Source organism: Panicum virgatum, chromosome 8N, assembly GCF_016808335.1.
Source record: "Panicum virgatum strain AP13 chromosome 8N, P.virgatum_v5, whole genome shotgun sequence".
Classification (NCBI taxonomy): Eukaryota; Viridiplantae; Streptophyta; class Magnoliopsida; order Poales; family Poaceae; genus Panicum; species Panicum virgatum.
Genome location: NC_053152.1, coordinates 2,312,239 through 2,324,220, shown reverse-complemented (window position 1 = coordinate 2,324,220; position 11,982 = coordinate 2,312,239). Strand labels below are relative to the sequence as shown.

At 42.0% G+C, this 11,982-nt stretch overlaps 2 protein-coding genes across 9 annotated transcripts; one reads left to right on the top strand and one right to left on the bottom strand.

Annotated features, from left to right (window-relative positions):
- Window positions 1–2,204: 2,204 nt before the first annotated feature.
- LOC120685496 (transcription factor TGAL4-like) lies at window positions 2,205–7,785 on the top strand. 4 transcript variants are annotated; one of them, XM_039967453.1, is made up of 13 exons: window positions 2,205–2,523; window positions 2,611–2,785; window positions 3,001–3,119; window positions 3,667–3,764; window positions 3,861–4,010; window positions 5,101–5,151; window positions 5,252–5,311; window positions 5,404–5,481; window positions 5,563–5,605; window positions 5,740–6,011; window positions 6,246–6,482; window positions 6,807–6,949; window positions 7,347–7,785. In XM_039967453.1, exons 2-13 carry the CDS (start codon window positions 2,688–2,690, stop codon window positions 7,426–7,428), a joined length of 1,431 nt encoding a protein of 476 aa, XP_039823387.1. In that variant the 5' UTR covers window positions 2,205–2,523; window positions 2,611–2,687; the 3' UTR covers window positions 7,429–7,785. The 4 variants fall into 4 exon arrangements, with proteins under 4 accessions (XP_039823387.1, XP_039823386.1, XP_039823390.1 ...); XM_039967452.1 differs by having other exon boundaries at window positions 2,605–2,785; XM_039967456.1 differs by having other exon boundaries at window positions 2,605–2,785; window positions 3,399–3,764.
- A 332-nt stretch (window positions 7,786–8,117) lies between these two features.
- LOC120685497 lies at window positions 8,118–10,056 on the bottom strand. Of its 5 annotated transcripts, none has more exons than XM_039967461.1 (3): window positions 9,950–10,056; window positions 8,612–9,200; window positions 8,118–8,455 (listed from the first exon to the last, which is right to left on the bottom strand). In XM_039967461.1, the coding sequence occupies exons 2-3, from the start codon at window positions 9,147–9,149 to the stop codon at window positions 8,277–8,279; spliced, it is 717 nt and encodes a 238-aa protein (XP_039823395.1). In that variant the 5' UTR covers window positions 9,150–9,200; window positions 9,950–10,056; the 3' UTR covers window positions 8,118–8,276. The 5 variants fall into 5 exon arrangements, with proteins under 5 accessions (XP_039823395.1, XP_039823392.1, XP_039823391.1 ...); XM_039967458.1 differs by having other exon boundaries at window positions 8,612–9,361; window positions 9,837–10,051; XM_039967457.1 differs by having other exon boundaries at window positions 9,837–10,050.
- Between the last annotated feature and the right edge of the window lie 1,926 nt (window positions 10,057–11,982).

Sequence of the window (11,982 nt, the reverse complement as noted above, 5' to 3'; positions counted from 1 at the left end):
GTAGGGATGGGAGTTATATGCTTATGGTGCTGTTGGACATTCCTTATTAGGAAGTTTCCAGTGGAATGAATGACACAATCCTCATGTCATGCATGCATACAGCAGCCGAGCTATAATAAGCTACTTAATGCCTCACCTCCGGCCATTCTGCTTGAAGCTGTACGCAACAACAGTTCTAATCATAGAAACTACTTATTAATATAGTCGAATCCGACCAAACAACACTCAGCTCTTCGATTGATAGTGGTTAGACGAGCTACTTCAAATCATGCATGAGGTTTCAACTACTATGTGCACCAAATGTTAGCATTCATCCAGACTTTTGTTCTTTTTTAATGATAAAAGGCATAAAGATTTTCCATGTACTAGCAACTCGACTCAATACATCACCCAATCCAATCATATGCATTCTCCTTCTTTTGTGCCTCTATATAAGTTCTATTGTGCAATCTCTTCAGCAGATTTTCATGCCAATCATTGGTAGGAAAATAGTGGGTGGGGATAGAGGAAAAGAAATAAAAAGGCTTGATAGAAACAGCATAGATTAGTAAAGTACTTAATTTTTCAACTGTAAAATGAAAGGGACATTTTCTTCAAAAAAAAAGGAGAGAAAGGGCCACCTGTTCTGATTCCAGCTAACCCTCTACCCCAATTGAAAAAGGTTACGATTTGTTGGTGAATTGGTGATAACCCACAAGGAATCAAGGTAGGATCACACTTACATGCCAAATTTATCTCCTCCTTTGTGAACATCTGATGTGGAATCACACACGATAGTGCAGTTAGTTCTCTTTAATTGGATTGGATATGCTATGCCTTGTATATTTTCCACAGCTGTAAATTACATCAGTTGAGTCATGTGACCACTAGAGTTCAGGTATGGTGTGACTGTCAGACTGTGTGACTTTAGGAACCCACAGTGAAGTTTCTGGTTTACACTTTTGCATAATCACACTAGGAATGATACGTTGCTTTCAGTTGCTGTCTAATTTTTGTGCAAGAAGTTAAAAATATACAAATTATTTAATCGTAGTCCAGCACATCAATGACAAGTGACATATTAGCTAGCTAGCAAAACAAGCCCATCGATTGATTAGACTTAACACTGGACTCATGAATTCAATATGTTAGCTCGTGTTTTGGATATGGATATCATTGGATTAGGTTTTGTTTGACAAGCCATGGATGTTGACTCGTTAACAGGGGACAGTGGCGAGCAAATTAAATTAAACCAGGAATAAAAAAAATGGCTATATTGGTGTTGCCCGTCCAGTTTGATTTAGTCATTACTTTTTTATTATTGCATAATTGCGCAACGACACGAATGTTGGAGAATACATTGAATTTTAGTTGCTAGCTTAGCTAATTGGTATAAGATTCCTCAAAGGTAGATTTGTTTTTTACAGGTTTATGTTCAGATTATGCTTTCAGTCAGTTCAGTTATTTTTTTATCTTTGAATTGCTGATCTAGTTTAAATAAAAAACATAATGCATTTATATTTTTATCCAAAATGTTTTTTGAGATCTAGGTAAGACCTGAGCATTTACCATCGGGCCAGAATATATTTATATATAAACATAGGATGGAAATAAAAAAAATGTGAAAATATGGTTAGTGGTGTTCATACCTTATGTAACATAATAATTTTGGCTTTTGTGGCCTGGCCACATACCTTTCTGTTCTTATTCGTTGGTTTTTCTCCCTCTCCAGCTTTTGGAATGGAAGAGATCCTGCTTTTATTTTTCAAAAAAGACAAAAAATTGTTCAAGGTGTACATTTATGACTACAATGTTTACTCTCTATCCGATAGGTTTATACCTTTAATATATCATAGATTAACAGACATGGTCAAAGTCTAAACGTGACAGACGGTGTGGAATTGTTGAGTAGAAAACCAGTTGCTCTAATTTTTCAAAAAGAAAAAAGTTGCTCCAAGAAATTATTTTGAAGCTAAATACATAGCAACAGTTACTTTGAGTATGTAGCAGTAGAATTGTTGTCATCAATGTGAAACTGTAACTTTTTCTGCGGCACCTAAACTTTGAAAAAAAAAGGTTCTACCCATATCACTTACATGCGTTTCAAACTTTGGAACAAAAGAAGGGCAAGGAATAAAGAAAGATAAATTAGAGGGACTTGCTGGGGCCAACCGAAGTCAGTTCCAATGAGATAAGAGTGCAGCCTGGGATTCCTGTGGCTTCATGACTAGTTTTCAAGTGAAGACAAGGTCATAGGCCTGCATCTCTCTCTCTCTCTCTCTCTCTCTCTCTCTCTCTGGATAGGGAAGAACAAAATAACAGTACAAAAGAAGGGTATAAGGACAAAATCTTCCTCTGAACTGTGGGATCGGCACACATATAGAAGTTGAAACTACTACACTGTCATATCTGCATCTGAGCAAGAGCAACTCAGAGCAGAAACGGTCAAGAGTGCCGGCCCTGTTCTCTCCAACTCCTCTCCAAGGCTTCCAAGTTATTTTGGTGTCTCCTGGGATCTTGCTTGTTGTAGATCTCTCAATCCTGGTATGTTCTCATCTGCATGCATGTTTTTCTGCTAGCCGTGTGTAGCATCATCACCAGCCAATTTGATGTTTTTGTGTTTAGAACTAGGTTGCTAGCTAATCTACAAGAAACAGAAGGATTTGAGGCTGCAGGCACGGATATATCACATAAGAGCTCCTCACAGCATGGGAGAGACTAGTAGTTCTAGTCATTCAAGGCAGGATCCTTATGCTCTTGGCTATGGCTTCCATGGTGCCATCGCCAACTCTACTCCAAATTTCTTGTAAGAATCTCCCCCCCCCCATCTCTATGTCCACTGTTTTGGTAACTATGATTCATGCAAATGAAGAAAAAAGAAATGAATGAGCGACCTTGCAAGTTTTTTCCGAAGTTTTTGCAAATTTGCACGGCTTCCCAAATTCCTCTGGTTATTCTGTCATATTTCGTCAAGCTTCCTGCCTCTAATGCTTACTACTTGCCGTTTCACATGCCTGGTAGTGACCAAGAAGGAGCTACCTATTTTGGAGAGCTGGAAGAGGCTTTCATGCATCAGGTTGCCTCTCTAAGAAGAACTCAAGCTGCAACCACCTCCACAGCTCATCATGGAGATGCCACGCGTAAGCAGCTCCCTGGCGCTCTCTCTCTCTCTCTCTCCCCCTCTCAACCCTCTCTCTCTCTCTGGCTATGACCAAGACCAAAAAACACACAAACTTTTCTCTCTCTCGCTGGCCAAGGCTAAAAGCGCACAAACTTATGAGCCACTTTTGCAATGGGTTAGGGCATTGTAGTCAAAAGCAACCATGCAGGAGCAGCAGAAGGGCAGTTGTGCAGCTGTGCTATGGTGTGTGTGACTCTGACAACCTTGTGATTCCTCTCTCTCTCTCTCTCTCGTGCAGCAAGTTGAACCCCATGGGTCATGGCCATGGTAGTACACCGGTACCACACTACCAACTCTCTGGCTCTCTACAGACTACAGTCTACACTCTACAGGCACACAAGTTCAAAGAGAATAACCTCCACTCACTTTCACTGCCACAGTGGCCCCCCACTTCCCCAGCTTCCCTTGTGATCCCAATGCTTTCTATCAGTTTCAGTTTCATCTCGGCTAGAGTACTTCAGATACATGTCTTGATCTCCTTCCTCCCCTATGATATCTTCTTGCAGCCTTTTCCACTGCAACAGCTGCAACGGCTACAGCTAGGCCACCTCCTACACTGGACATCTTCCCAGCTTGGCCTATGAGGTCTCTTCACACGCCCAAGGTATGAACTTGCTAGAGTTATTTGTGCGTCTAGCTGGTACAAGCAGAAGCAAGAACACAAGTTTGCAACTGCCTCCCATTTGCTTTTGCACGTTAGAAGGGCTCAAATTTGACGGCAGACAGCACAGAGGACTCGGAGAGCAGCAGCAAGAACAACAGCAACCACTCCTCCGACCAGCACGGAGCAACAGAAAACATGGTAAGCCAGTTCGATCAAGGTTCACAGCAGCAGGAGATTCAGCACAAGGTAGGCGCTTCTCTCTGATTTCCATGGCAGCATCTCTCAGTTTTTTTTTTGACAGATTTGTGCCTCTTTGGTGTGTTCTTTGCTTCTGCATCTATCTCTCCTTTCTCATCCTTATCATGTAAATGTAATGTATTGTTCCCTATCCTGGCCTCATGTCGCTGCCTAGCCCACCAACACAAAGACCACAACTTCCAAGATGCTCAGCTAGCTCCTATTGGTAGAAGAAAACATTATTCCAGGGCATTTATGATCTTGCTGCTCCCAAGATCGCCAATCCCAACATGTTAGGTGAATTTTTTGGCCCCTAGGCCCCCTATAAAAATAAGAAAAGTTTCTAGTTGCTTCTTGAACTTGACTAGTGTTTTTTGTGTACTGCTAGTGTTAGATGGAGAATATGATCGCCTATCTTGGAATTTTCAATCTGATTTACCTTTTTGTGTAGGATGGACTACATTCTCTACAACCAGTCATTCTAGTTATTCTTCTAAGAAGAACTAGTCATTCTAGATCAACAATCTTTTTGATGTAGGTGTGGATAGATCCAGTATAGGATATGTTAGGTTAGTGCATGATAGATCATGTACTGCCATTGGTGCTGCAATAGGAGACAAGTTAGCATTCTTACAATATTATGGTCTGTAGCTTCCAAGATTGTGCCCTAATAGAAATGCACCAATTGATGCTTAAATAATGGCGACATCAGGTCAGTGGTGCTTTAGGTACTTTCTGGTCAATTGATCAACTGCCAAGATATATTGGCTGAAACATTGTATATTAACTGGATGATTCACACTTAACCAAAAGAGACTTTGCAAATTAGGGCGTGACAACAACATAAACAAAAAGGAAAACCAAGTTTTGTCTGTTGTAAGAGTGGGTGGCTTCCACCAAATGTACACTGCTGTTTTTTTTATTTCTGCTGGATGTAACTGGAATGTCGAGATCCTACCATTTATTGTTCACGCCATGGACAGCTGGACACACATAGATGAACAACAATATTCTTATTTCATTTATCCTTTTGACTAATTGTGCTCTAAGGTTTTCCAATTTACATGTTGTGACTTGTTCGTGTCTACTTGGTATGCAGAACATGGCTACAAGTTACACTACAAAGTCTGGCAAGACTCTTGATCCAAAGGTCAGGGTGCATATGCTTAAGAGTGCTTCAGTTTACCATGTGTGTGAAATAGTGGAAAATCCTAGATAATGAGTTTTATCTTCTCTCTTGGTGTCAACAGACAATCAGAAGGCTGGCTCAGAATCGCGAAGCTGCACGCAAAAGCCGGCTGCGAAAAAAGGTGATGTTTTGAGCATCAGCTATTTGGGAACTGAAGTTTTCAGCTGCAACTTTCCCAAGCTCTTGACAGTTAATTTTGTTAATGTGCCATAGGCTTATATTCAGCAGCTTGAAAGTAGCAAGCTGAAGCTTGCTCAGATGGAACAGGACATGCAGCGACCCCGTTCCCAGGTACACTTGTGCTTTTGCCTTCTGACTAGCTACTAACTGAGCATCTGAATCAATGAAATCTAAACTTGTGTGTTTCTCTAGGGCCTCTTTCTTGGTGGAACTCCAGGTGCAAATACCAGCTCAGGTGCCTAATCCTATCCTCATTTCTCAACGTTCTCGTCAGTGTTTTTATATACAGTTTTGTATTGTATCTGCATGTACCATCGGCCATAGTTTATGATCCACTTGTCTGATTGGTGAGTGCCGGTCCATATCCAGGCGCCGCAATGTTCGACGTGGAGTATGCCCGGTGGCTGGACGACCATGGCCGGCGCATGGCCGAGCTGCACGGAGCTCTGCAGGCTCACTTGCCGGATAGTGACCTTAGAGCCATCGTGGACGACGCCCTGACCCACCACGACGAGCTGTTCCAGCTTAAGGCCATGGCAGCCAAGTCCGATGTGTTCCACCTCATCACCGGGGTGTGGACGACCCCTGCCGAGCGATGCTTCCTCTGGATGGGTGGATTCAGGCCCTCCGATCTGCTCAAGGTATGAACTTGTGTCTCACAACTGAATAAAGCACCTGATGTCGAACTCACGCATGCTTAGATTTGATTACAAAACGCACCTGGCTCAGACCAAGGACAAAACTCACTTGACATGTAGACATTGCAGTGAAAGAAAATAGTACATCAATCGATTCAGTAGTTTTAAAATGAACTTAAGTAAATATGAGCTCATATGATTTTCTTAATTTTGTTAAAAATTCTCTTGTTGCTGCAGACACTGCTGCCCCAGCTAGATCCCCTGACAGAACAGCAACTGGTAGGTATCTGCAACCTTCAGCAGTCATCACAGCAGGCAGAGGAAGCTCTCTCCCAGGGCCTGGAGCAGCTGCATCAGTCACTAGCTGATACCATGGCCGGTGGATCTCTGATCGACGACGCCAACATGAGCTTCATGGGTCAAATGGCCCTTGCCCTTGGCAAGCTGTCCAACCTTGAAGGTTTCGTGATACAGGTTAGGAATATTTTTATACTTTCCATCTATACTTTAATCTTGATCATTAGGTCAGTGTTATACATTGTCCACTCAACTATCAATACTTGGTATGACAAAAATAATCAACTGTCCCTTTTGGACAATGTCCGGTTTCAATATTTTGGACTTTGCAGCTAACTCGCATCCAAATATATTATGCCTGACCATGTATAAACATGAAAATCTCAAGTCCGGATGGTAGAGAAAAACGACTTGTCAACTAATCATGTGATGATATTCTTTCGGAATGCATCTGTATATTGTTCCTGCAACATGTGATTTAACTAGACTCGTAATTTCCAGGCTGATAACTTGAGGCAACAGACTCTTCATCAGATGCACAGAATTCTCACAGTTCGACAGGCTGCTCGATGTTTCTTGGCCATTGGAGAGTACCACAACCGCCTTCGTGCCTTAAGCTCCCTCTGGGCTTCTCGGCCTCGAGAGTAAGCACCATGCGGTTCCTATGCCAATTGCCAGTCCCCCATCTTCAGTTGATTTAAGAAAGAGGGACAAATTAAGCACACATTAACATAATAGTGAGCCAGGGCTTCTGTACAGGCATGCTAAATTAATGTGACCTACTAAATCAGCAGGGAATGGACCTCCCCACTACCAGCAATCAAAAGTCAGCAAGCAACCATAACAAACAAATAAAGTCCATACTACCTTTAAAGGAGTACCATGCTATAGTATATTTCGGTTACTTTCTTTAGATGTTTGGCCAACTAACTGAATTTTATATAACTCTAAGATTAAAATAATTAGCTCAATAGCTATAGCATTTTTTTTAAGATGCTGCCCTGATATATTTGTTATTGATGGTGCCTGTACTGCCTGCAGGATGCTAGTGACAGATGAAGGCAATTGTGGAGAGATAAGCATTGCGGCACAACCATCCCAAAGTCAATTTTCAGCCTTCTGAATCACAAATGTTGTGGAACTAACCTTCAACTTAGGAGCAAGAGAAAAACGACTTGGAAGAGAAGTTTTGGATGCAAGCAATATCCGAGGGCCACAAAAGAGAGCTGGGAATGAAGGAAGCTTCCGAGAAAAAGAAGTATTTCTGGAATATTTTTTGGGGAAACAGAAACAGTGTTTCATAGAAATGTGTGGAACTTGTAAAAACAATTTCCAGGAGGTGAAATTGTGGAGTGAGAAGGGCAGGCAAAAAAGAACAGCTAGAATCTGTTATCCGGTATTGTGCATTCTTTGGGTTCTGTCCAGTCTAAATTCTCAAACAAGCTCTTCCTAGTTAATGAAAAAAATTATTCAGCAATTCTGTCGATGATTACTGGTTAGAGCATTACTACACAACCAGCATCAGAACATGTTGAATTGGGTGGTTGAGCTAACTAGTAACATGCATGACTGTATATCTAGTAATACACGAGCTGAATTAAATTAGGTTATTATGCTGTGATCTTTGTCTGTAAGCACATATTTAGTTGCATAAGAAAAATCATTAAGGATAATGTCAAATCGCAGTTGATTGACAGGGTTTGACAGGGCTAGAAAATTTGCCTACCAGACATGCTGTAAATTCATACTATGTTTTAAAGAGACCACTCCACTCAGAAGAGCTTTATCACAAATACAACTAGGGAGCATTCATAGAGTTAAAAGCTGAATAGTTGAATCATGTGCAAATGGTTGCCACGTACATTGTATTATCTGAAAAGAAGAATGTTACAATCGTACAACGGGCCTAATATGCCACTTTATGATGTTTTAAACAGGCTTTAAACCAGAGGAAAATGGTATCACATACAACTAATTTCCTTTTTTCTGAGCAGCTCGATGTTTGGACCACTCTTCCAAGGTTTTCCGGTGAAGAGCATTCATTTTTATCTTTCTTCTTTCACGTACGATATTCTCAGCATCTTTCCAAGTTTCAGCGACACCCAGTGCTACTAGAACTGCACACACAACACAAGCGCTTCTTCCATGACCTAATGTGTCCATCACAAAGGGAAAAGGGTAACAGTTAATATAGTGCTTAAATGCAAGGAAGTACAACTTTGTACATTAAAGTAACACCAAGACAGAATCATGAAATTAATTTTCTGCATACGTTGAATTATAGCAAGAGATAAATTACTACTAACCAAATGCACAATGTACATAAACAGGTTTCCCCTTGGATCTCTTTTCACAAGCCCAGCGTGCAGCAAGTTCAATTTGGGATGGTGTTGGAGCTCTTGTATCCCAAGTTGCAAAGCAAAGATACTCATCTTTTGGGACGAAGGAACTTCTTGGCAGCTCACAAGTGCAATCTATGACAGAAGGGTTTCCAGGGGGCAGATGCTTCAGCAGAAATGGCCATCCTCCCAGATATAGGCCTTCCACGATCTTGTCATGCACAGACTCCTTTCTCATGAATCTCTTAACCATTGCATATGTCCGAGCAAGCATCAAGAAAGGACCAAACAGTATAATTGACCAAAAAGGGAACCTTCCCACTGAGTTCTTGCCCAAGATCCAAGGTAGGTTGACAGCATCATGGGATGCAAAAGTGACGATGCAAGCAACAATGCCGGTGAATAGGAAAGGAAGCGTAACGATTCTCATGCCCAGCTCCCACAAACTAACAGATATGACAAGAAAAGCTGTTGCAGCGGTGCCAGTCACCTTGGATATCCCCATTGCTATGGTTTTATGATTAAGACCAGTTCTTCTGCATTATCAAGGCCAAATCTGCAACAAAGCTTCCATCAGCGACATTTGACTTAGCAGTGAAATTTGACTTCCATGAGGGAAAACACTTGTGCCTTGTGCCATAGAGATTACTAATTCCAGAAAGCAACATATAGCAAGCATACCAGTAGCTTGTTGTCATGCCAAAAGGAAAAAAATTTCTGCAGTGCCAACATTTTTGGAATATAAGTTGAACGCAGCAGTAACAAATCCCTACAATCCCATAAGAGCTGCATACTAACATCCTAAGAGCAACACTGAAAAAAAGACAAATCCCACAAACTCGACTGATCTAAACATTTCAAATCGAGCAAAATCGCTGACCAACAGGGCCGAAGAAGAAGCGCGCTGATGTGGGTGGTAACTCAAATTGGCACGCATCTTAAAAAAATGCGTTTTTGGTTGTCAGAAATGCCACCTGTCTCTGTTCAGCTCCACCATTGTAACGCACGACAAAACCGGGCCGGGATCTAAATCCCCACCAACGAGCCAAGATCCGCCCGACCCAAATACTACAAACCTAACAGAAATACCGGTAACACCGTATCGATCTGAACGACGTACCACGGCGCAGAAAGCACGTCCTCGCACGCGAGGGAATCAGAATGGAGAGGGACAGCCGTTTCCGGGGATTACCTCGGCGGCGGCAGCGAGGCGAGAGGCGGGGGCGGTGAGGACTGCGCCTGGGGGCGGCCGGATCGCAGAGGAATAGGAGGAAGCGGGAGGAAGATGGGATGGGATGGCCGCGCCCGTGGAGGGAAAGGGAACAGGGGATCCATCCGCCCTCCGTCGTTGTTGGCTCCCGGCATCGTCGGGGACGGAGAGACTGCTGCTGCGGCCGAGGAGGACTCTTTTTTTTTAAGCCTTTTCTGATCGAGTGGGCCGTATTACCTTGAGGCCTGGCCTGCCGACCCCTTCTGTTACTATTTGGGTGTCGGCCCATTTAGATGCCCACCATTCGAATACGTGTCTCTCGTTTTCTCTCAAAAAAAAAAAGAATACGTGTCTCTCGAAACTTCGCACTCCTTCGCCGTCCACAACGGGCCGAGCATCCTAAGAAGCATCTCTTCCTCGGTTTCCACGCCAAGCACCAACCTCGACGGGTTCTCTCGAGTCAAGTCATACCTCAGTCACGATATAAAAAAAAAAGAGTCATACCTCAGTCACACCATAAGAATTAACCTGCTCGCTTCAACTACGTGTACAGCTAGAGGCTAGAGCTAGACAAAATGTCCGTAGCTCGTTAGCTCATTCGGTTCGCACGTGTGGCTTGGTTCGGTTCGGTTTGGCTCAATGCAATTACAAACGAACTGAGCATGATTTTTATGCTTGTTAGTATAACGACCTATCTCCAGCTAGCTCGCGAGCTTAACGAGCTGCTTATTAGGGAGGAAGTCACAAGTTACAAGTTACTTTCCTATATATTTTGGTAATATATATCCTATGCGTGACATGTAAATATGATGATATACATTTGTGCTTGTGAGATACTAAGACTCATTATTAAGTAATATTTTTACTACTCCATCCGTTTCAAATTGTAAGTCGTTTTGAAAAATCTAGATGCATAATTTTTGCTATGCATATAAATAAACATTATGTCTAGATACATGATAAAATCTATGTATCTATATTTGTTAAAACGACCTACAATTTAGAACGGAGGAAGTAGTATAGTTTGGAAGGCTTGAACAGGAACAGTAAAACTAGTCGTAGCATAATACTATAATAGGTAGGAGCTGTGGACTAATTAATGGAACATGCAACCATATAATGTTAGCACTCACCACCTCTTCTTTTTCTGTTTGATATAACGGGAGTAACTTCTAATGTAATCTATTTGTTAAATACTAACATCTATGAATAGCTGAGCAATTATTGCTATACTGGTCAGGGTTTAAGAATCCGACCGGTCCGGTCAAACCAGCGGGCTCCGGTTCTGGTATACCGGACCGGTTTGACCGGAAACCGGTCAAAATCGGTTGGATTCAAATTTGAATTCAAAAGCCCCAGTGCTGCCGGTTTGACCGGTATACCGGCCGGTTTGACCGGTTTACCGGCCGGTTTGACCGGTTGGATTTAAATTTGAATTCAAAAGCCCCAGTGCTACCGGTTTGGACCGGTATACCGGCCGGTTTGACCGATTTACCAAGTGGGTTTTAATGGGCCGTTCATTTTTTCTTTTTCTTTTTTGGTTTAACTTCAAATGTCCGAAAAGTATGTTAAATGAACGATTTTTTGAGAAAATTTGACACAATTATATTCGTCACACCTTGAAGTATTTTTAGGAATTTTTCATTTTTTTGAATTCAAATTTAAATTTTGAATTTGGACCGGTTTGATATCGGTCCAAACCGAAACCAGACCGGACCGATTTGACCTGTAACCGGTCAAACCGAACCGGTTTCCACCGATTTGGTTAACCCGGATACTGGCTCGAGAGGTGGACCGAGTCGAGCTGGCTTTTCTGCTCGTTACTTGAACGAGCTGAGCTTCGTTTAGATAACTAGTTGGAGCGAGCGGAGCCGTGCAAGCAAACTCTTTGATTGTTATTAGCTGTCTCATCATCTTTCACAACGGCATCATCAACTCATCACTAGTCTGTAAAAAAAAGATACGGGACGATCTCTATAGAATAATCTTAGAGGTGTAAATTAGTGATTGTTGGGTGCAACTCCAACTCTTTTTAGTTCAAATATTTTTACTATTTTTAAAAATAATAGTATAAATATTTGAACTAAAAAAAAGTTGAAACTACACGATCACCAATTTACATCCCTAG